Below are 24,574 nucleotides of genomic sequence, written 5' to 3'. Positions count from 1 at the left end.
TGTGCTTCTGTACAATATTTACAAGTTCTGATCATCAGAGAAAAGTTCCTGAAAGTGCTAACGAGAGATGGTTGGGGAATTTCCCTAATGCCTAATTCATCTGAACCCTGAGGCCAAGGAAGCAGACATCTAACTCCTCCACTCTGTGTGTGTGTATAGTTGTACACAGATGTGTGTGTGTGTGCGCGCGCCTTGTAAGAGCCAAGACCAGAAGGGCAGCGCACATATTGTGCCCTCAAACATTCAGATACTGAAGAACAAATAGTCTACAACAATCCTTCTTCTAAAACTCTAGAGGCCAGAAATACTTTAGAATTCAAATTTTTTTAGCTTTTAGAATAATAGAAAGATGCACATACTGTACATTAACTCACAGCTCCAATGGGATATTGGGCAGCACCCCACAATGAAGTAAGTATTTCTATACTATGATACATGTATAATCACAGTAAACAGGATGCAGAAAGAAGAAATGCCACCTCAACTAGTACTGCTCAGGTTCTGCAGCAGCTATGTTCAGGTCCAGGCACTTTTACACCAAGTGAGTTTTGAGAAATCTTTAAAAGTTTCAGAGATTCTGGATTTTAGAACTAAAGACATGAGACTGTAGACCTTTCCTAGAAAACTCAGCAAGGGATTAACAAGAAAGCTACCTTTGTTAATCTACCTCAAGATTTTCCTCATGACCCTTATTATTTCTTTTTTAAAGAAACATTCTCTATTTTGAATAAACTCAGACTTATAGAAAGTACAAGAGTACAAAGAATTTCCTTATACCTTCACCCAAATCCCCACATACTAGTATTTTATTTCTACTTTTTATCTACCTACATAGCTATCTTCTTATGAACTGCTTGCCTGTAAGTTGCAAATACCCCTTCACCCCTAAATTAATTTTCTAAACAGGCTTTGGCCTTTATAATCACAGTACAATTATCAAAACCAGGAAATTAATACTGAGGTAATAGTAGGACATTTTCCAAATTTTGCATGTTGTCCCACTCATGTCCTTTATGGTGCCACAGTTCCTGTTTGGGTCCGATTCAGGGTCACATTTGGATTTAGCAGTCATGTCTCTCTGGGTTCTAAACTGGAAGATTTCCTCAGATTTGCTTTGTCTTTCGGGGCCCTCACATTCTGTAAAGAGCATAGGCTATTGCTTTGTGGAACCTCTGATGTTTGAGATTTCCTCATAAGTAGATCTTTTAGTGTATCCTCCCAGGAAAAACAGGATTCCCTTCTATGTCACTATTGTTGGTGTTAACTTTAGCCACTTGATTGAGTTAGTGTCTACCAGGTTTCTCCAACTTTCCTTTGTAATTAACTAATTCCTTAAGGGAAGAATTAGAGGACTATATAACTTTGGGACTATGTAACATCAAGGAAGATTTGACATTTTAAACTAAACAAAACTGGGAAAATTAAATTTAGGTTAATTCCACAGAAACAGTTCAATGGATTTTATTCTTTTTTTTTTAATTTTTATTTATTTATGATAGTCAGAGAGAGAGAGAGAGAGAGAGAGAGAGAGGCAGAGACACAGGCCGAGGGAGAAGCAGGCTCCATGCGCCGGGAGCCCAACGTGGGATTCGATCCCGGGTCTCCAGGATCACGCCCTGGGTCAAAGGCAGGCGCCAAACCGCTGCGCCACCCAGGGATCCCAACAGTTCAATGGATTTTAAGGGAAAAATTTCAATATTCACAAGATATATATTCCATGTTTTCAGCATTTTTAGGCCAAATACAGAAAGGATCAATAAAAGGGGAGGGCACAGCAGTTAAGAAATTCAAACTCATCCAATTTATTTAAATAAACTTTTATATTTTATCTAGCAAAAATTATCCCAGTTATTTAAGTTAATAGTACTCAAATACAGTAACATTTTTATTTTTTTAATGATTCCTTTTACCTTTGTATATCAAATGTAAGCTTACAGATCACAAGAGACCCTAAGTTTTTTTTTTATAAAATAATTTTTCGGGGCATCTGGGTGGCTCAGTGGGTTAAGGTCAGATCAAGTTATGACCTCAGGGTCCTGAGATCAAGCCCCACGTTGGCCTCCTTGCTTGGCAGAGAGTCTGCTTCTTCTCCCTCTCCCCTGCTCGTGCTCTTGCTCTCTTTCTCTCAAATAAAATATTTTTTAAAAAATAATTTTTCTTTTACAAAAGTTGGAAACTAAATTTAAAAATCAAAAATTGGATGTCAAAAGTGTCCCTAATGTAAATGTTAGAGAAAATTATTTTCGCCCTATCCTGTATCACTTTGGAGCATATTAATTCCCTGGTTAAGTCAGCAAAACAACAAATAAAAGGACTAACCAGCTACACTGGGAAATCCTGCTAGATGTTCCATTTGAGGGAACTCAAATCTCATTACCACTAAAAAAACAATAATAATACAAAAATCACATTTTATCTTAATACTATTTTAAAGAGATGGAATTCTGGAAGATATCTAACAACAACAAAATAATTGCTCTAGTCTTATGGCTCATTGACAATATATATTCAATGCTTTGTAGCACTGTTCATTGGCAGATTCAACAAAAAGCTTTTTTGTCAAAGATACACTTAAGTGATTGGCAACTAGTAAAACTTTACATGAACATATATTCTAAGCACAATCCTTGAAAATAAACTAAATCAAGAATGCAACAAACAAAACAAACAAAAAAAACCCCACACAACTATATGTCCACACAAAAGCCTGTACATGAATGTTCGTAGCAGTATTATTCATTAACAGCCAAAAGGTGGAAAAATCCAAATGTTCATCAACTGATGAATGGGTAAATAAAATGTGGTATATCCATACAGTGGAATATTTTTAGCAATAAAAAAGAAATTAAGTACTGACAAATACAACATGCATCACCTTGAAAATGTTAAGTGAAATAAAAGTCACAAAAAACCACATACTGTATGACTGTTTTTATGAAATTTCCATAATAGGCAAATCTATAAAGAAGGAAAGTAGATTAATGATGGCCTAGGACTGGGAAGGATCGAAAAAGAGGAGTTATTGCTAATGGCAAAATTTCTTTTTGGGGTGATGAAAATGTTCTGAAATTAATTGTAGTGATGCTTGTACAGCTCCGTGAATAAACCACAAACCAGTGAATTGACACTTATTAAATGGGTGACTGTATGGTATGTGAATTATTCTCAGTGAAGTTATTGAAAAAGAGTAACACAACATACTCCTAGAGATAAATCTTCATGAAATTCATTATCAAATTTCATTTCATTCTGTGTCCTTAACTATTTAAACAATGTGAGTTTGCTTTTATTAAGAGAATCAAATGAGTACTTCCTACAATTAAATATTTTTTATATTGTTACTATAAATTACTAAAAAAAAACCGAAGTGGGACATTGTTTAGGAAGTTAGGGAACAAATATAATAATTCAGAATAAAGTCTTAATTAAGCAATTATTTCTGAAGTTTTAGAAAGCCTTTCCCTTTGGATGCTTATATTTCAGTGTTTATGATTACTTTTTTAGGTAGCATATTCCTTACAGGTGATGAATTTAATGCTACTGAATAAAGGCTTGTACACTCTCTAGAATAAACAAAAGCTAAGTTGTAATCTTCCAAATATATAAAGTTTGAAGCATAATAGAGTTGGAAGCAGTCCCTAATACAAAGTTATATATTACCATTACTAAAAATAAATCCCAGGCTATTCATCAAGCAGTTCTAATAAAATAAAGACTCAACACATTTTGTGGGCTTTAAAATGGAAGCATCCCCTTAAAAAATACTTATGACCGGACCCTCTCTACTTTCAAATGGACTACTGTAGTAAATTGAAGTGTTTTCCCTAAAGAGGGAAAAAAATGAAGGTAACTAATATCTATCAGTTCCCTAGTTCAAACACTAAAAATTTACACATAATTAATGAGAAACCAGATAGCAGCCAGACTATTTATCTGATGACTAAATTACATTTATTAGTTAAGGGTATTTGTTTTGTTAATTTATGATATATTTATTCTATCATGTTCTGGGTCACTTCATTTTGTTCTCATCCAGACATTGTGTTTTATGACTTATTTGATTTTGTTCTCATACAGACAATTAGTTTCAAAATATTTGGACCAACTTGTCATTTCTTTTTGAAAGCAGAATGTCTTCCTGAAAGTGTACCTTGAGCCGCAAACTGGTCATGTGAAGCCTCAGGGAGAGACACCGATGAGGGCCCAAAGGGTGGGAATTCAGTACTCCCCGATGAAGGTGTCACCTATCAAGCAGCAAAGGAAATTATTTTATTCCTAACATTCACTCATTCATGTTCCCACATAGTAAGTGAAACAGAAACAACATGTACAGAAAATATCCTTAAACCAGGAGGTTTTTAACAAAACCACACTAGTTAATATGACTGGAAAACATTCCATATCTTGAGAGTTGTAAGTTTTTTGAATGGCACTTCCTACCTCTTATAGGACCTGCTGGATTTTATGTAAATCAGTAACTCAAAGGAGCAAAGTTTTGACTTAAAGCCCATTTAGGATTTTAAGGTCTGGATAAGGCCTATCCCCTCTTATTGCCCAAATGTCAAAAGCCTTAAAACATGCTCCTTTAACTTTGGCATAATTCACTGTTTCCCTAAGATAGTTTGCTCTATTTGATTCATAAGAAGAGGGTTTTTTTTAAATAAGTTTCAAATAGCACACACAAATTTTCAAAGTGCCTAAGAAAAAAATCAACAGAAATATTAAAAGATTTTTCTCTACCTTCCCCCATATCAGAAAAGAACTGTTTCAGGCAGTATGTTGACACTGTGTTTCAGAATACAGTATTTTTTAAAACATTAAGCATAATATAAATTCTATAGAAGGCAAACAATTTCATCTACAGGTTTACAGATGAGCAGACTGTGTGGTCTCCTAATACAGGAAAAGTTTACACTTATGTGTTTGGCACCTTCTATGTGAAAAATATCTTATCTAGAGAGGTCAGATCACTCTTTTTCTTACCATCAATTTATTTTCTCTGAAATAGCCTGAACTTCCCATACCTGGATAAGCTCCATACAGTGCATGCATACTGTATGAGTTGTCACTAGAACTTATGAATCAACCCTACCTTGAACCCAGATACCACACAGCTCAGTACCTGTATATTGATTGTATATGTATCTTAACATATAAAGTAGGGCACCTTAGACTTAATATGATAGAATAAAGCAAAAACCAAGGTTATTTTTGTTTTCACTTTCTGTTAGTAAAGAGAATACAAATCTGAAGAAAATGGCTGACGGAATTTATATGCAGTTTTTAAAATCATCTTTCAATTTAAGACTTTAATCATTTCTCACCACTTCAAGTATGACATCACAATAACAAATAAATAACAGAAAGCTGTAGCCAATAAACATAAGCCAAGCCCATAAAGTCATATAAAAAAGTAAACCTGGATAAATTTCAGTCTAAATAAACACTTATAAATAATATATTAAATACCTTATTTTATATAATATTAGATCCAGGTAATAGGAAAAACCCTAAAGTTTATTTTTCTGATAATGATATTTACCTACAACTGAGTCTAAGATATGTGAAAAAAAATTCCTGTCAACAGACATCCAAATAGCTTTCATGGTCTGTGAAGACGACAATAATAACTGAGACGGTTATCACAAGACACAGGAGCTGACCAATTAAATACAGAGACTACCACAAGCTCCTTTGTTTGTATAATAAAATTTAGGAGGACAATGATGCCAGAATCCTTTACCTTTTCATTGAACATCCTTTCAACTGACACTCAAGCAATCCTCACTACACAAAAACTACCAACAAAAACACAGGTAGCATTCAGCGCAGGAAGGCTTCTAAGGGCCCACTGATTACCCAGCTCATTAGAAGAAAGGAAAGTCATAATGTGTGACCAAAAGGTCAGATATTAATAAAAGTTGTGATTTTCCTCAGTATAGTCCAAGGAAGTGATACACAAATTTAGAAAGTATGATTTTAGAAAGCACCTACCTAATAGTTGTATTACAACTTACTCTATATGGTTGAGAAAACACAAGGACTTCTTTATATACATTGTGTTTTAAAATTTGATTATGGGTGACTTATATTTCTACTAACTTATCTATACCTTTAAAATTTGCTATATTTCCACATTATTATTTTAACAAGTAAAGATAAAAAATATTAAACTGAATGGCTTTGGTTCTATGCTCAAATCCTTATTTGTTTGAAAATAATCTCCAATGGTACTTTTTTATTATATGTAATAATATATACACCCATATGTAAATATGTTACTTGTGTATCTTGAAATCCAAGTAATAACTAGTCCACTTTAAAATTCAAGTATTAGCTTCTGGAAGTTGAAGGGGGTTCATATGAGCCTATGCCATAGGTAGAAGAGGGCTGATCCAGTCTAGGTCCTCACCTGGGATCAGGACCACAAGAAAGGGTCCAAGGTCACACTCTAACTAGGATTCTCAGTTGAGGACATGACATATATTCATGATAGCACCAATACGCTCAGGTCAGAGGAAGTCCTCAGACAAACCTCCAGAATGCTGGCCAGCCAAGCTGAGTAGGCTAAGTCACCTCTTGCCCCAGAGCAGAGAACACACATTCTCACCTGTGATCTCCTCTTTCTACCCCATAGTAACCAGAAAGCCCCAGCTGCGAGGTCAGGGCTGTCCTCATAACAGTGAGTCTAATTCTTCTATCACTTGCTCTATTCATTAAGATGGCTTCAGGACAAAATCACAATCTAGACATTTTCCTCTTTCCTGTTTGCCACATAACACAGCCTGATATTTTCAATTTACATTCCCTTGATAAGACCCAAAAAACTGAGTTTTCCTTGAACTGAAGTATATATACTTCTAGCCTTATCACCTTACTAGTATTATAAAAGGCAATAAAAGCATGTTAGTGCAGATAGATTGGTGTTACTTAAAGCCACTGTCCTAAAACAGAATCAAATTTTGCTTATAAAAACTAAAAAAGATAATAGCCTTTTCTTCAACGTGTTTATAAACAGATTTGACAGCTAAAGAAGCTTTCTGAATCATGCCTTATTGTAAAAGAGGCAGTTACAATTTTAAGAGTCCCTTTGAAGTAGCAGAAAATAGCAAAGTCATTCACCATATCAAAGTAGAATTTGGGCCATTTCCATCATATAAACAAAATGCATCAATGTTCAATACTATTTTCTTTGTATTCTGCCCTACAGAAATGAAGAGTTCACTGGATGCTTCAAAGTTTCTGAAAGCCAATTTAGGACTTGAATATTTTATCTGTCAAGTAATTTTGTAATATTTTCTATCCTCTTTCATCAAAAGTAGATTGGTTCCCAAATAAGTTATTTGGTTTTTAAAAAATTAAAAGAGAACAAAGGAAGAAAATGAGGATCCGTGAGATGAAAAAGGGTACAAATCTACTCACATTTTTAATAAAAGTATGAAGGCTTCTAAGGAACTCCAGGCTTCACATGTTCATTACTATAGATGATACCTGGCTCTATGCCCAAGAGCAGAAAAGCTCTGGCACAGTTCACAATTTATAATTATTAATTCTCACCAAATTATAATAAGAACTTTAAATTGCTTTGACTATATATAGATCCATGATTCAAATAGATTGTGTACAATACAAATATATATAGATCTATATATCTCTAAAGGAGTGAGTGTAAGATGATATATGATTCTTGCCTAACTATAAGATCACTCACTCACATGCAAGAGACTTAACCCTAGGATACAGTCACAGTCCCAATGCCCTACTGTATATAATTTATGAGAAGAAGTTTCCTAGAGCTTGTCCTATTCCACTCTACATTAGCTTTGTGACCCCAGGCCAAATGCTTGAATTCTTGAATATACCACTTCTTCACTTGTGAGGGGGTACCACATTCAAATGGTGTAGATTTAACACCTTAACCCATCTGTAACACTACAGCAAACAGCAAACTAGAGGCTATTAACATCTAAATTGTAAAGGCCAAAAGTCGACTCTCTACATATGTCAAAACTAATTATATAAAATACAGTTTACCAAAATTAAGTATATTTTAGTACAAATCTAAAACCTGAATCCATTTTATTTTAGTTACAGTTATCTGCTTAATAAAATTGTTGAAATCTATCTCAAAATGCTTTTGCCAATTTCCTTAAATGCTTGCACTTGACACTGATGGCTATCCCTCTATAGTAACTTAGTTTGGATAACTGCAAACACACCAAAGTGAATACAAAATACAGGGGGGAAAAGCCCCACAAAATAAATACTATTTTCTCTTTCTAATGATTTTTAAAAGAAAAATTATTTATAAAATAGTACCATGCACAGAATAGAATGAATATTCTATTTTCACTAGCTATTACAGTCATTCTAATGTCACATACAAAAAAAAAAATTAGAAAAAACTAATATGGCGGCATTACTAACCATCAATATCTAAGTTTTGTTAAAAGAATTGATATTAAGGGTGCCTGGGTAGCTAAACTGATTGAACATCTGACCCTTGATTTTGGCTCAGGTCATGATCTCTAGGTTCTTGGGATTAAGCCCCACATCAGGTTCCCTGCTCATCGGGGAGCCTGCTTCTCCCTCTCCCTCCGTAGCTCCCTGATTGTGTTTTCTCTCACTCTGTCAAATAAATATTTTAAATCTTTAAAAAAACAAAACAAACAAACAAAAAACAATACACCTGTTTATTTTCATTGTATGACAGCCCTGTGGCCTATATTCCCAACACTTAGGAATTAGAATCTTACTTATATTTCCTTTCTAACTATAGTATACAAGTTCTTAGATCCTGGGTAATCCACAGTTGGTTGAAATTTATTTAAACAAAGTATACCATTTTCTCTCTCCACCATCATGCAAATTGCTGTCTTTCCAGGTTTTCCTGGGGTCACCACACTGGAAGGATGTACCTACTCTATCACTAATTCCTATGTCAAAACTATTTTTTCTAAAGCCTCTTCGATTCATCCCTGGTTTAACTGTCCTTGGTCTACTCTTCATTCTATAAAATAACTTGTAACGACCATCACACAAATGCCAATATATATTTTGTAACATCAACTGTAATATTTAATGTATTTTACTCTGCTGAAATATCTTTAGAGCTGTATCTTTATGGCTATTATGGCTTACCTCTTCGAATCCAAAAACAGACTTTGCTCTCTTAGCTAACCCCTAATCTGGTAATTAAACTTTAGCCTTTGTTGCACACTCCAAACAAACTAGGCATTTTCTGAGTATCTAATACTTTCAATAGCACCACACAACTTGGCATGCAGTTATTTTCTCATTGTGCTTTAAGTTCTTGACAAGACTTTCAACTCTTATAAGACGGTACTGAATCCTCAGACATATGTGACTATCTTTTCAGCTCCCTGTAAATGTGTGCATATATTTAAGAAAGATTAATCTTTAAAGCTCATTTCAATTGCTACTTCTCGTACATGCCCTCTAATGTAACCTCCCTGCACCCTGACCATAACATCTATCATAGCACCTATCACATCTGCTTTGTCATGAAGGAGTGGAACATCATGGCCAACAACTTGAACCAAACATACTTCTGGATTCAAATAAAGCCAGCGCTGGAACCTTGACCAAGACACTTATTCACTGCATGCCTTAATCTCTTCTTTTGTAAAATAGCAAAAGTAAGAATGACTTTCAATACTTTTAAGTTTATGAAGATCCATGGGTCATTTCTCTTTAAATGTTTAAATAAACTTAAACTAAAATAAAATCATTTTTATTTAAACTGGTGTTCCCAAAAGTTTCAGAGAATCACATATTTCACAAAGAAAAGCTCAAAAGGAAAGAAACCACAACTCCTTTATTTTGACAATTGATAAAACGGATTAAAAAAAAACAGACATAATTCTGCTCAATAGCAGGAAAAAAAGACCACATTTTGGTCAGAAAATTGTTGATGCATACTGGTGTATACTAGGCCTAGGTACCCACCTAATGTGGATATTTCTAAGAAGTAGAAATGAGACTTCAGGAGGAAAAACAACCAATGCCTGACCCTTCCTACCTATGAGAAGGAGACACTGAGCTGGAAGGAAGCCATCTCTGAAAAGCCACTTACGAGGGCAATGCCCCAAAGTGAAAATGACACTCCTTACCCTGTCTATACTTTATGAACAAACATGTCCCAATCTCTATAAAGATTGTCAAATAACTGAACTAATATATTCATTAGGGAACACCATCAAAGTCCCTAAAATAACATTAACTGCCCAGAATGGATAATGACCTAGCAACAGCACACTAGATGGTATGACCCAAATCAAAAGATAGTGCTTTCCTTAGAAAGACAAAATGGAAAAATAAACAAACCAATAAATAAATTGCATCTTTTGTCATATCTGGGAAATACACTAAATAATGATATAAATAACCAGGTACACTTATTGGCAAGATTTAAATCCACTGAACAGATACCTCAATTTGTAACTTCAACATATACTTAACAAAGTATTAGCTGATGTAGGTATGACAGCTTAGGTTTAATTTTTTTTTAATTTTTATTCATTTATGATAGTCACACAGAGAGAGAGAGAGGCAGAGACATAGGCAGAGGGAGAAGCAGGCTCCATGCACCGGGAGCCCGACGTGGGATTCGATCCTGGATCTCCAGGATCGCGCTCTGGGCCAAAGGCAGGTGCCAAACCGCTGCACCGCCCAGGGATCCCGACAGCTTAGGTTTAAAGTAATACTGGTATATGGGATGCCTGGGTTGCTCAGTCGGTTAAGTGTCTGACTATTGGTTTTAGCTCAGATCATGATCTCAGAGTTCTGGGATCCAGCCCTGAGTTGGGTCTGCACTCAGTGGTGAGTTTGCTGAGGTTTCTCCCTCTGACCCTCCCTCCCATGCATGCTCTCTCTCAAAAAAATAAATAAATCTTTGAAAATAAATAACTACTGGTGTGATGAATAAATTCCCCGAATTTTTTTTTCCTGTGAACAGACAGATAATATCTCTGACATGACAAAAAAAACATGATTATTAGTAAAATTGGGGTAATGAGACTACTTCTATGAGTAAGTCACCAATCTGGTGACTAAGAGTCACCAATATCAAAGCTCTTCTATTTGGAATCAAAAAGAAGAAAACAAAGAGTTGACTATAAAAATTCTAATAGATAATTATCTTTTGAGAAACTATACAAAATCAATCTAAAGAACTATAATAAGAATTCTTAAAAAAAAAACAGATTTCATTGGTATATATTTCTAAAAGAATATGTAACATCCAAACACAACCAAGTTGTAAGAATCTTAGGCTCTATTAAGTACTACTATTTTAATAATGACTAAAATAAATATTTCCAAAATTTTTCTCAGAAAATCTAGTATCTTGATCTCTGAGATTTGTTATTATTAAAATATCTATTATTAGGTATATTGCATATGTTTATTATTATTATTATATATTATTATCTCTTATAAAACAGAGAAATGCAAAAGTACTCAAATCTTCTTAACGTATGATAAATACAATTTGGTATTTACAAAATAGCTAAGATGACTCAAAGTTAATTAGAGCAATTACTACTTACTGAGTTCCTACTATAAAGCAAACAACTGAAGCATGTACAAATTTCAAGCTTAGTCTATAGATAGCCCTTTTAATAGACAGCGAAGTCTAAGAATTACTTTTAAGCATATATTAATGCTGCCCTTCTGTGAATTAAATAACTAATACAGCTCCTTTTTGCATTTAATCATATGATTTCTCTTGTTGAAACAAAAATACATACTATTTCTAGCACAGAAAGGAAAGCATGACATCTAGTGGAAATGAAGTAATTAGTCAACTTTTCCAAATAAAGGTCCAATGCAGCAGTAACCACAAACTCTTCTGAGTCTACAGAAAAAAAATGACACCTAAAACTGTAGCAAAAAGTACCAGTGTTGTGATTCCTGGGTGGCTCAGCGGTTGGGCATCTGCCTTTGGCTTAGGGTGTGATCCCGGAATCAGGGATCGAGTCCCATATCAGGGTTCTTGCAGGAAGCCTGCTTCTCCCTCTGCCTGTGTCTCTGCCCCGCGCCCCCACCCCCCGCCATGTCTCTTATGAATAAACAAAATCTTTAAAAAAAAAAAAAGTACCAGCGTTGAGAAACTATAGGAGGTGAATTTTATTACTGCCTTATAATTATCTATTATGCTCACATTATTTTTGCTCCTGGAAGTAGGAGTGCCATGCGCCTCTGCCTTCCCTTTTTTTTTTTAAAGATTTATTTATTTATTTATGATAGACATAGAGAGAAAGAGAGGCAGAGAAGAGGGAGAACCAGGCTCCATGCCGAGAGCCCGACGCGGGACTCGATCCCGGGACTCCAGGATCGCACCCTGGGCCAAAGGCAGGCGCCAAACCACTGAGCCACCCAGGGACCCCCCCCCCGCCTCTGCCTTCCTGATAGATCTATGATACAGTAACTGTTCCAATCATTTCTTATGCTTATAAAAAAAGTGAAACCTAGTTATCAGTCATATTTAGAAATATTTGGTGTATCTCAAACTTTTTAGAACAAAGCAACTTATGAATGAAAAGAAAAAGGAAGGCAGGCAGAGATAAATTTCAGGTATTTCAAACAATGAAAACAAGCTTCTATCTGACACAAATATTTAGAAATAATGTTCAGAATCTCTAGTACCAAACTGGAATCACTTGAACGGGCCCACTTTCTCCAAATTGCTTTGTCCTTAAGCAAAACCGCACAGTAATCAAGCATTATTATCACATGGGATCTATTCTATTACTACTGGTAAACATTTTTAAACTTTTATGCTTCTTGGTCTATCAAATAAGGTATAAAAAAGGTTATAAATTCATCTAAAAGGGCATTCAGCATAGCTATATGAATACATGGGACCCTAGTTCTACAAAGACAGTTTAAATAAATCACAGCTATTGGGACACCTGGCTGGCTCAATCAGTGGAGCATGGGACTCTTGATCTCAGGGTTGTGGGTTTGAGCCTATGTTGGCTACAGAGATTACTAAAATAAATAAATAAATAAATTTTTAAAAATAAGTAAATCACAGCTACTTAAATCATAACCTTATACTCTGTATACAGTCTTAATCTGTCCACTGTGTAAATTCAAGTATTTTCAGAGATTCAAAATGAAGCACTCATGCATTCTTTAGAAGTACCATTGTTTCCAAGGTGGAGAGAGAACTTGGATCTTGATCTTGATTGGACATCCTAGATGGAGCTCTCCAAAACTTGAATGAGTCATCTAAACCTGTGACAACAGGAAAACATCAACATAGTCTCCTGGGTACCATAACATTGAATAGAAAGATCACTTGTTACAGAAAACCAATCAAGAACTAAGGAAAAAAGTTTGCTTAATTTTTATTATTCTTAATTAATTTATATATAAAGCTTGTTAAACATTCTAATGACAATTAGTGGACCTTGCTTAATCCTATATAATTTATCAAGACCACCAGCTCCCAAACTTTAATGCGCATAAGAGTCATAAAGGACTTGTAAAGTTATTTCCTGGGTCCTATTGCCAGAGATTCCACTCCCCTAAATCAGGATAGGAGCCATAACTCTGCATGTCTAACAAGCTCACAAAAGATTTCAATGATGTTGAACACTTATTTAGAATGTTCAGACAGGGCAGCCCGGGTAGCTCAGCGGTTTAGCGCCGCCTTCAGCCCAGGGCGTGGTCCTAGAGATCCGGGATCGAGTCCCACATCAGGCTCCCTGCATGGAGCCTGCTTCTCCCTCTGCCTATGTCTCTGCGTCTCTGCATCTCTGCCTCTCTCTCTCTCTCTCTTTTTTGACACTTCTAGGGCACCTGGATGGCTCAGTCAGTTAAGCATCTGACTCTGATTTCAGTTCAGGTCATGATCCCAGGATTATGAGATCAAGGCCCACATCAGGCTCCGAGCTGGGCATGGAACCTGCTTAAGATTCTCTCCCTCACCCTCTCCCCCCACCCCATATCCCTCCCTCTCTCAATCAATCTGTTTTTTTTTTAAGTTCAAAAACTTCATCAAATGTCATTTTCCTCTTAATTCTTCCAAGAATTGAGCAGAAAAGTGAACTAGAAGTTCACACTTAAGTATTTCAGGGTAAAGGAATTATGTCTGCAATTCACTCTTAAATAGCTCAGAAAAACATATATATACATGTATATTGCATATAAATAAATGCATATAAATAAATTTTTTAAATTTATAAACACATACCCATATACATGTAGGGGAACAAATACCATAAAATGTTAACATTTGAGAATGCTTATACTATTCTTGCACCTTTTCTGTGAGTAAGAAATTATGTCAAGATTTTCAAAAAATACTAGCAAAGACTAATCTTAAAATATAACTTATTTTTTAAATCATTAAATTATTTATTATTATGAGACAACAATATTAATATGTGCTAAGATCATAGGAAATCTAAAGAATCTAGAAATAGAAATAGAAAGGTTTCAGCAAGATATTTTGTTTTCTGTTTTGGTTTTGTTTTTTTTTTTAAGATCTTATTTATTTATTATTGAGAGACAGAGACAGAGGCAGAGGGAGAAGCAGGCTCCATGCCAGGAGCCCAATGTGGACTCAATCCCGGGACTCCGGGATCAAGCTCTGTGAAGGCAGATGCTCAACCACTGAGCCACCCAGGTGTCCCTCAGTAAGATATTTTGATAAATGGGTACCATACCAAAAGCAAATAGCTTTTTGATATATTAGCAAAACAAATTAGAAAATTTAGTAGAAGGGGCACCTGGGTGGCTCAGTGATTGAGTGTCTGCCTTTGGCTCACGTTGTGATTCCTGGGTCCTGGGATTGAGTCCTACATCAACTTTCCCACAGGGAACATGCTTCTCCCTCTACCTATGTATCTGCCTCTCTCTGTGTGTCTCTCATGAATACATAAAATCTTATAAGAAAAGGAAAGAAAATAAAAGAAAAAATGTAGTAGGAGATGAACCAGGAGAGACTCCTAAATCTGGGGAAACAAACAAAGGGTTGCAGAAGGGGAGGAGGATGGGGGGATGGAGTAACTGGGTGACAGGCATCAAGAAGGGCACTTGATCAGATGAGCGCTGGGTATTGTACTACATGCTGGCAAATTGAATTTAGATAAAATTTTTTAAAAATTAAAAAAGAAAATTTAGAAGGAAAAGGTAGAAAGAACCTTCCAAAAAGTTTAAAACATCAAAAAGAGGAAAAAAAAAAACAGTAAAACTTTACTGAAGGACATGAAATAACTTATAAAAAATTAATAAGATGTCAAAATGGTTTCCATGAAGAATTTATAACATAGAAAAATGCTTAGGCAATGTTTAGTGAAAGGAAGGAACAAAAATATACATAGATATGAACACAATCATGTAAAACAAACAAAAGCTACAGGATGAGAGAAGACAAGAAAATCCACCCTGACATTAACAAAGGTCATCTCTGTGTAGTGGGGCTGAGATAAATGTTCTCCTGGGTACTTTCAATTTTTTAAAAATATTTTGTAACAAACACATAGGTTACGTAGGTTTTCAATAGTTTTTAAATAGTTAGATTTCATAAAAATAAAAATATACTTACCATTTAAATCACTACCTTCTGAAGTTCCATCCAGAGCAGAAAAATTCAAATCAAATGTATATCGTCCCAGGTAACAGTGTTTTATCATCTGATTCAAATGTTCATAGAAATGGCAATGATATAGAAGAGCCTGAAGGGCAGGTTTTCCTATGAGCGACAGGCCAGAATCCTCATCGTGGACACAGGGACCCTGTAAGGAAAAGAGGGAGAGAAAAAGAAAGACACCCTGATTATAATGTAATTTCTTCAAAAAGACCTGCTGTCTGCCTCTCAACCCCTGCCCCCCCCCCAAGGGACCAAACGGGTCCCAGGTGCTACCAGGATACTTATACCTGACTCTGTCCTTCCACACTCAAAGCAGCCTGACCTAGGGCAAATATTTCATAGTACTCTAAGTTTTTGCTGCCTAAAAATCCTCTGAAGGCAGAAGGCTGATCTACTCTTGAGGGATAAACATTAGTTTACAATGCATCTATAAAATGGTACAGTTTTAACCAAGTAATTACATTTCTTGATCCACGAATACAGTAAAAGCAGTATTTTTCAACCTACACAGAATATTCAAATATCTGAAATAATGTGATCCAGTAATTATGTTCCAAATTATTTTTTGCACCTATCAATATGCCAGATAAAAATGAAAAGACTCATCACTACTCATGATAAAATCTGTTTGCCACATTACTTCTCACTGAATTAACTGTAACAACAGAAACGTAGGCAGGCACGCATGCGCGCAGGTACACACGTGCGAGGGCGCGCACATGCACACACACTCACTTTCCATCAGGAAGCTGAGAAGAATCTGCCATTCTATGATTTTAATCTCATTGCACTTTTTTCCAAATAATCTTTTTGTGCTGCCACTTATTACTTTTCCTGGAATATCCAATGGCAAAAGTTAAGCAGCCAGGATTGGTTTAAAGTTTGCAAATAGGCCTGTCCCTGGCTTATAATTCCATTTTTGGAAAATGACAATAAAGTTATGATTTTTTAAAAAGACCATAAGAGAGAGAAAAATAAAAGACAGAAAACATCAATCTAAGTTCTAGCAGGAAAGGTATGGTCAAAATATATCCAAAATGTATCATTAACTCTGAGATTTGTGTATGGGTCCCTTTTCTCAGGCCTCCTCATCACCAAGGAAAAATGGATGTTAAAACTTACTATCCGGAAGATAAAATAATTCACAAGTTAAAGGTTTAATTAAATCAATAAGATCATTTCAATTAATCTTTTTTTCAGGATATTATCATTATAATCAAATATATTACTTCATTATTAAATAAATTTTATGGTTATAAATTTGTTATTGCTGTATTCTAGTAATAAAGCAATTTACATATTTAATAAGAAATAAGAATATATAATAAGCAACCAGCACATGATGGCCCCTGTGTAACTTTAAATTTTGAGGTCTGGAAGAAGCAGACAAAACAGAGTAAAGTACAATAACAGAGTCATGTGGCTGTTAACCATGGTATATGTTTCAGACAATGTGGCCCTTTCATGTACTACTTTATTTCATTATCTGGGATGAAATAATTCATCCCAAACCACAGAGCCAATCCTAATATCCACAGCTTCAAAATCCTCTATCTTTTAAGCAATTTACAACATTCTAAATGTACAAAACGTGAAATACAGAGGAGATTTGTAAGAATTGCTTAAAATCATGAACCAAAGCTCTCATTACAATAATTCAGAGAAGGAATTAACAACCAAGATGAGAATTATAAATAATTCAGCTAAATTTACTAGCTTAGCTCCAACTACTTAACAAACTTCAATAAACCAATAAAATAAAATGATTAAACAAAGTAGGATGATACTACCTTTCTAAATATATTTCATAATGATGCCCAGAACAATTTTTAAATTTTATTACACAAATTACATAAAATTTTTACTTTTCCAAAATTATACCTATATACTTATTTCCTGGATAAGTTACACCACAGTCCAAAATTCATAAATGTTTAACAAAAATAAATGAAGGAATATAAATTATATAAATCTTAAAAACAAGCTCTTCAAGAGCTCTCATTAAATCTATTGATTCTTTATTCTCTAAAGGTTTCCTGAGGCTGATGGTTATACCAATTGCTAAAAGGAAAGGTAATACAAACTCACTGTCTTGTAAAATCCACTTTTTCAGGGAGCCTGGGTAGCTCAATCAGTTTGACTTGCTCAGGTCATGATCTCAGGGTCCTAAGATTGAACCCTATGTTGGGCTCTACACTCAGCAGGGAGTCTGCTTGTATCTCTCCCTAGCCTCACTCATACTCCTCATAAATAAATAAGTAAATAAATAAATAAATAAATAAATAAATAAATAAAATCTTTGAAATAATAATAATAAAAATAAAATCCACCATTTTTTTAGTTTTAAGTATTTCCAAAGTAAATGAGAAATTACACATATATAGAACTGTAGTAGTTATTCCCTAAGTATATATAATTATCATAGTGATAATCATTAACATAATCACATTTACCCTTCAATTAATATACAAATAGTTTCTGACTTACAATGGTTCAACCTATAATTTTTCAACTATAATGGAGCAAAGTGATACATATTCAGTAAAATCCACACTTCAAAGTTTGAATTTTGATTTCTTCCTGGGCTGGTGATATTCAATAACATATTCTCACAATGCTGGGTGGGCAGCAACAGCCAGCTGCAGCTCCTAGTCAGCCAATGATCACAAGGGTAAATAGCTGATTCAATCACATGCTTTTTATTTTCAGTACAATATTCAATAAATTACAGGAGATATTCAACTGTTTAATTATAAAACAAGTTTTGTATTAGATGATTTTGTCCAACTGTAGGTTGGTAGAAGTGTTCTGAGTACATTGAAGGTAGTAGGCATGGTTAACCTATGACGTTCGATTGGTTAGGTGTATTAAATGCATTTTCAACTTATGATATTTTGAATTTAATAATGAGTTGACTGGGACATAACCCCATTGTAAGTCAAGGAAGATCCATATTTTAAAAATTTTTTCTCTAGTCCTTATGAATATAAAAAGAAAAGATTGAGAAAATGATAACAATATAAATCATAATAAGAAATGCAAGTTTAAAATTCCATCTACTTAATAAGGTTTCAGAACTCATTTTATTTTTTGTGCCTGGCTGGCTCAAAGAGAGAGGCATGAAACTACTGATTGTGGGGTTGTGAGTTCGAACCCCATGTTGGGTGTAGAGATTCCTTGAATAAAAACTTAAAAAAAAAAAGGGTACCTGGGTGGCTCACAGAGTTAAGAATCAGATTCTTGGTTTCAGCTCAAGTCATAATCTCTGGGTGATGAGATCAAACCCTTTGCTGGGCTTCATACTCAATGCAGAGGCTGCTTAAGGTTGTTCTTTCCTTCCCCCACTCACATCCTCACTTGCTCTCTGTCTCTCAGATAAACAAATAAATAAAATCTCTAAAAAGAATCTTTTTTTTTCTTTGCCTATATATCACAGTGAAAATTGCTTCAGCCTACCAAGATTGAAGAAATTAATTAATTCTAATATGAACAAAAGGATATCTCAGAAAATAAAGACTAAGATAAAAATATAAAAGATAAGGAGATGAAAAGAAAATCAATTCGAGAGACCTAATATAGGACTCATATGATATATGGAAAAAGAACAAAGAAAAGTTATTTTTAAAATAAATAAACATGAGGGATGCATGGGTGGATGCATGGGTGGCTAAGGTGGTTAAGCACCCAACTTCTGATTTCTGCTCAGGTTCATGATCTCACAGTCCTGGGATTGAATCCTGCTGAGCATGGAGTCCACTTCTCTCTCCATCTCTCCCCGCCCCCGTCCCTTACCTAGCTTGTGTGCAAGCACATGCACACTCTCCTTCCCACTAAAATAAATAAATCTTTAAAAAATTAAATAAATAAATAAATAAATAAATAAATAAATAAATATGAAAAAATGTGTCAGAGTCAAAAAAATAGAACATCTAGGTCTTCAAATTAAGGAGTTTAATGAGTCTCAAGCAAGAGCAATGAAAAAGATATATAACCATAAAATTCTAGGACATCAAAGATAAAGAGAGAATGATAAACAAAAAAGTTGGCCATAAAAAGGTAAAAGAGCCAGATGGGCATCCAACTTCTCATCAGCAGTATAGGATGTCAGAAGATAGTAGAGCAAAATTCTTACAAGGAATGATTTCAACCTATCTTGTAACTACCCAAACTATCAAGTGCAATTTAAATACATTTTCAAATATGTAAGAACTCATTATGTTTGTTGCTCATGTACTTGTTTTTAAGATAGAAATATGATTATTTTGAAGATGATTTCTAGGAAAAAGTATCTCAATCAAAAAGAAAGGATGGCTAAGAGTTTAGAAAAAAGTGTGATACGATATAGACTTACAATTCAAAGAAAAAAAATTAAATAGATAGATAGCCAGGGACAGAAACTCCAAGGGAAAAAAAAAAATAAGTCACCCAAATCACTTAATTAGACACACACAGACACAAACCTATGCATGTATATATACATATATATTAGAAATATACATACAAATATTAAAAACTTTTAATACAATAAATATTAGACAATTTTTCTTCTGAGCCCTGTAAGTAGAGATACAGAAATATAACCACAGCCCAGTAAGTGGCTCTATAGTAAATCACTAGTTTTCAATTTTTACAATCAACTTACAAATAAACCAAGACTGAAGAGAATATGAACGTCATCAACATTCACAAAGTAAAAGTAAAGATAAAACTGACAAAGATTAGCAGAAGTGAAAGAACAGGAATATCTTAGCTACAACTTTCTCACCTTCTAAAGGAGGTTGACAGAGATATTATCCACAGGTAAGAAGACAAGAAACAGCAGGTAGAGAAACTAAGTCTGGTAATAGAACTAAATTTGCAAGACATTATTTAAATGAGCTAAATCCTGTGTATCAACATAATAAAGGAACAAACATTACAGCAAACTACTATTTAAATATGAAGGTAACTACCTAAAGAATTAAAATCGGTAGGAGGTAAAGCTGTCTCTGTGAATGAAAAGAGGCAGTAAATTTCATTATAAGCTCTAATGGTTGTTTTAACCACATACATTTATTACTTAAAAAACAATGCTTCTAAAAATACAAACAATTCATCCAAAGTATTTTTAAGTTCTTAAAGATCAAATCTGGAATATGTATATATGTACATATTACACCATTATTTTTTTATTCGATTTATTTTAATCTGAATCCCCATTCTCATTGTGCCAAAGCTTCCTAGTGGCAATGGCATGTTAGCAACAGAGCTTTACTCAGGGCAGTAAAACCAAACCCAGCATATGCACAAAAAATGGTCTGACTCAAGCTTTCCATAGATGACTAATGGTACAAGGTCCCAAACAATGAAGCTTTTCATGCATACACAAGGTTCCGCTCCACAGATCCATCAGTAATTGATGGGGCTGTCTTCTGGCATAGTGGGGAAATCAGCATGGTCTAAGTGCTCTGTCTTCGGATGTCTATATCCTTACCAGACTTGCCCTCAGGTGAATGTGCTGGGGCTGTCAGATCATCTACAAAATTGCCAGGGAGAGTTGAGGACAGTATGCAAAGAAAGAAAACTCTTCAAATCACCAGGTACCATTACAAATAAGTTTGCAACGAAAATCGCAAATTATGTCATAGAACACTCCAATTTGAAAATAATTTGAAAACACTGCTCTCAAGGATGCAATAAACTATAATATTAATTTAAAAACATATATTTTACTCCTAGTGTCATACTCATTTACCTGTGGTTCAAAAAGAACTAGAAGCAAAGTAAAAATCACATTTAAGAAAAGCAGACAATACAGGCACCTGGCTCAGTCAGTGAGCACATGACTTAATCTCGGGGTTGTAGGTTTGAGCCCCACATTGGGCATAGATGTTACTTAAAATCTTAAAAAAAAAAAAAAAAGACTAGAGAGTATTTTCAAGAAGAAAAAAGAATTATTTTAATATGTAACAAATTAAAAAAACTGCTGTAATATAATACAGAGATTGGAAAAAAATGACCCTAATTACATAAGCAGAAATCCCTAATTACATATAAATTATGAATATAGATAAAATGATATTGCTTCTCTGACACCAAGTATTTATTGTTTTGTGAAATCAATACTTAGGAGGATTCATGATGAACACCTTTAAAGATGAAAAATATGCACTGATAATTATTATTACATCAAATATGAAAATGATGCATACTGCAACAATAAATGAGTGGACTATCTACCTAAAACGCAAACACATATGCAGTTTCCAGTTGTGTCCACCATTAGTACACAGAAGCAATGACTCTATCCCTCTGTCCAGGAATAATGAAAACGTCTAGAAGCCAGATCTCATCTCCAAATACCATTCTCCATTAAAAGAAATCAGGGCTCTCTGAGTAAATGTCTGATTCTAAGCTGGGGCTGGAAATTCTGGAATATCTTGCTATACCAGAAAATACAGGAGTGCTCAAAGACTAAAGAAAGTAAGTTAAAAGGACAAAAGATTCTTCATGAAGGGGCGCCTCTAAGTCAAATCTGGAACAATTTGAATATCTAAAAATAATGATAGAAACAGGCTACAACTCATAAAACAAAGAGCCTTTGAGTCTACACTGAAATGTAGAAAAAAAAAAGAAAGAGAAGAAGAGAAAATGAAAGCTCTTTCTTATAGTAAAATGTAATAAATGTAGAAAGAATGACATAATTAGAAAGTCACCATTTGGCAAACATTCTATAATAATCGCTTCAGACAAGAATGGAAGTCAAAACTAGTGGAAGAAAGTTGATGAGAAGTAGACATCAGTGCAGTCTCAGAGTGTCTTCCTGCAACAGAAAAAATTGAAACTCCCTATGAAGGAAACATGCAGGCTCTACCTTAACCAAGTGAGCAAAGTCAGTATGCCTAGTAAAGGGACAAACAGATGATCTTGTTTCCTGATACAATGTACTAACAAGAACACTTCACTTCTACAGCTTTTCTATCAAAAAATGTATAACTTGAATCTAATCATAAGGACAGATAAATCTAATTAAAGAATATTATAAAAACTAAATAGCCTGTACTCTTCAAAAATGCTAAGGTCATAAATGCTATTCAGGGACTATTTTAGATGAAAGAAAGGAAAAAGATACAACTATCTGCAACATGTATTCCTGATCCTAGATCCTGACCGGGTGGTGTTATTTTTTTCTTTTCCTATGAAGGACAATAGTGGGACAACTGGAATAATTTGAATAATTGCCTAATTTTGGTAGTTTTTATGATGATTTTATGAGAATGTCTTCATTTTTAGGAAATTCACACTTAAGTGTTTAGAGGAAAAAGCAGCATTATGCCTGCAACTCTCAACAGTACAGAGAAAAGATACTTGCAGACAGAGCTAAAGCAAATTTGGTATAATTGTTAACATATGGGGACTCTGGGTAAAAGTTATATAAAAACTGTACTGTTCCTGCAACTTTTACATAGGATTAATTTTTTTCAAAATAAAGTTTAAAAAAATAAATTATGTGGACAATTCAAAGTCCTACCATAAATGTGGAAAGGAAACTACAGCATAAACATACCACAAACTGACAACTCACTATATTTAAGTGCATGAAATTACGTTTACCCTTAAATGTGTAACATTTTCAAGTGGGAAGACCAACTCTAATATTACAAAAATTATGCATAAGCTACCCTAATTCTACATAAAATATTATAGCAATGTTCTCTGGATACGTGTTTTTCTTCTCCCACAGGCCATAAGCCCCAGAGAATTTAATCTGATTACCTGTGAATCCCTAAAATTTAGGTACTCAACCAATGTTTACAGAAATGAACTCAAACAAACTACACAGATAATCCCTATCTAACCAATAAATTTGTTATAATCAATTCTAAAATTCTACTCTGGTAATTAAAGTTGCAGGGATATGGATCTGTGACAAAGGTTCTCAAACTAAACCCAGCAACATAATCCTCCACGTGCAAGAGTACTAAACCCAAGTCAAACTGCAGAGAACTGCTTTACCAACTGGAGAGCTAGGAGCATGACAGTTTAGAGCCCCATGGACAATGATTCTGTTTTCTCTACCAGAGAAGGCTATTAACCTTAAGGAAGAGAAGATCAATATTTATAAGCATCACTCTTAAAAAACAATGCCTTGAGGGATGCCTGCGTGGCTAACTGGCTGAGGGGCCAGCTCTTAAATTCAGCTTGGCTCATGATCACAGGATCCTGGGATAGAGCCCCATGTCCAAGTTTGCACTCAGCTGGGAGTCAGCTTGAGGATTCTTTCTTCCTCTCCCTCTGCCCTTCTGCCCACCTGTGTGTGGGTGCATGCTCTGTCTCTTTCAAATAAATCTTTAAAAAAGAAAAAAAAAGAACCAAAAACAATGCTTTGAATAGAAAAGATCTGTGGCACACCAAGCCTGATGAACCAAAAACTGGATTCTCATTGCAGCAGGAGCTGCAATGGTTTCAGGTCCCTACTGAAGGTGTTGGGTGCTGAGGGAAGCTGCTCAGAAGTCAGGCTCCTTATCCTCCCCTGCTCATAGTGACTGCCCAGGTCCACTACACTGCTGTATCCATGCAACAGTAAGTGGGGAATCACACTACAAAAATTAAAACCTGATTTTTTAACTTTACTTAGCAATATCATCATGCACTAGCAAAGACTGATGAAGCGCTATCATGTCTGTGGTGGGAACTAAAAGAAACACTGAAAAAATATATGAAAAAATATGAACACATATATTCTACACAGAAAGATTAAGTTAAATGGCAAGAAATAAGGCAAGGCAGTAAAGGTAATTTATGAAAAAGAACTTAAGTTATAGATACTGATATCAAATGCTATTGTCTTTCTGAGTAAAGGAAGTTAAAATGGATTATATGGTTTACTGAAAGCATTTTTTAATACTTTTTGAATTAAAATGTTTTAACTGATTTATGACCCACCTGTTCTAGAAAAGATTTAAGGCC

The 24,574-nt window shown here is 34.6% G+C and overlaps 1 protein-coding gene across 4 annotated transcripts in view; it reads right to left on the bottom strand.

Moving 5' to 3' along the window:
* Positions 1-24,574, bottom strand: part of LOC129514595 (rotatin) — a 144,807-nt gene that overhangs the window by 38,912 nt on the left and 81,321 nt on the right. For all 4 annotated transcript variants that reach the window (XM_055333317.1, XM_055333320.1, XM_055333318.1 and 1 more), the window contains 3 exons: positions 15,581-15,770; positions 13,172-13,263; positions 4,151-4,244 (listed from right to left, as the gene is read on the bottom strand). In XM_055333317.1, coding sequence (XP_055189292.1) covers positions 4,151-4,244; positions 13,172-13,263; positions 15,581-15,770 — 376 coding nt within the window. The remainder of the gene's footprint in view (positions 1-4,150; positions 4,245-13,171; positions 13,264-15,580; positions 15,771-24,574) is intronic.

The sequence above is a fragment of the Nyctereutes procyonoides genome, unplaced genomic scaffold (genome assembly GCF_905146905.1).
Source record: "Nyctereutes procyonoides isolate TBG_1078 unplaced genomic scaffold, NYPRO_anot_genome, whole genome shotgun sequence".
In the NCBI taxonomy this organism is placed as follows: domain Eukaryota; kingdom Metazoa; phylum Chordata; class Mammalia; order Carnivora; family Canidae; genus Nyctereutes; species Nyctereutes procyonoides.
Note: the sequence above shows the minus strand (reverse complement) of the source record. Positions and strands in the feature narration are given on the sequence as shown.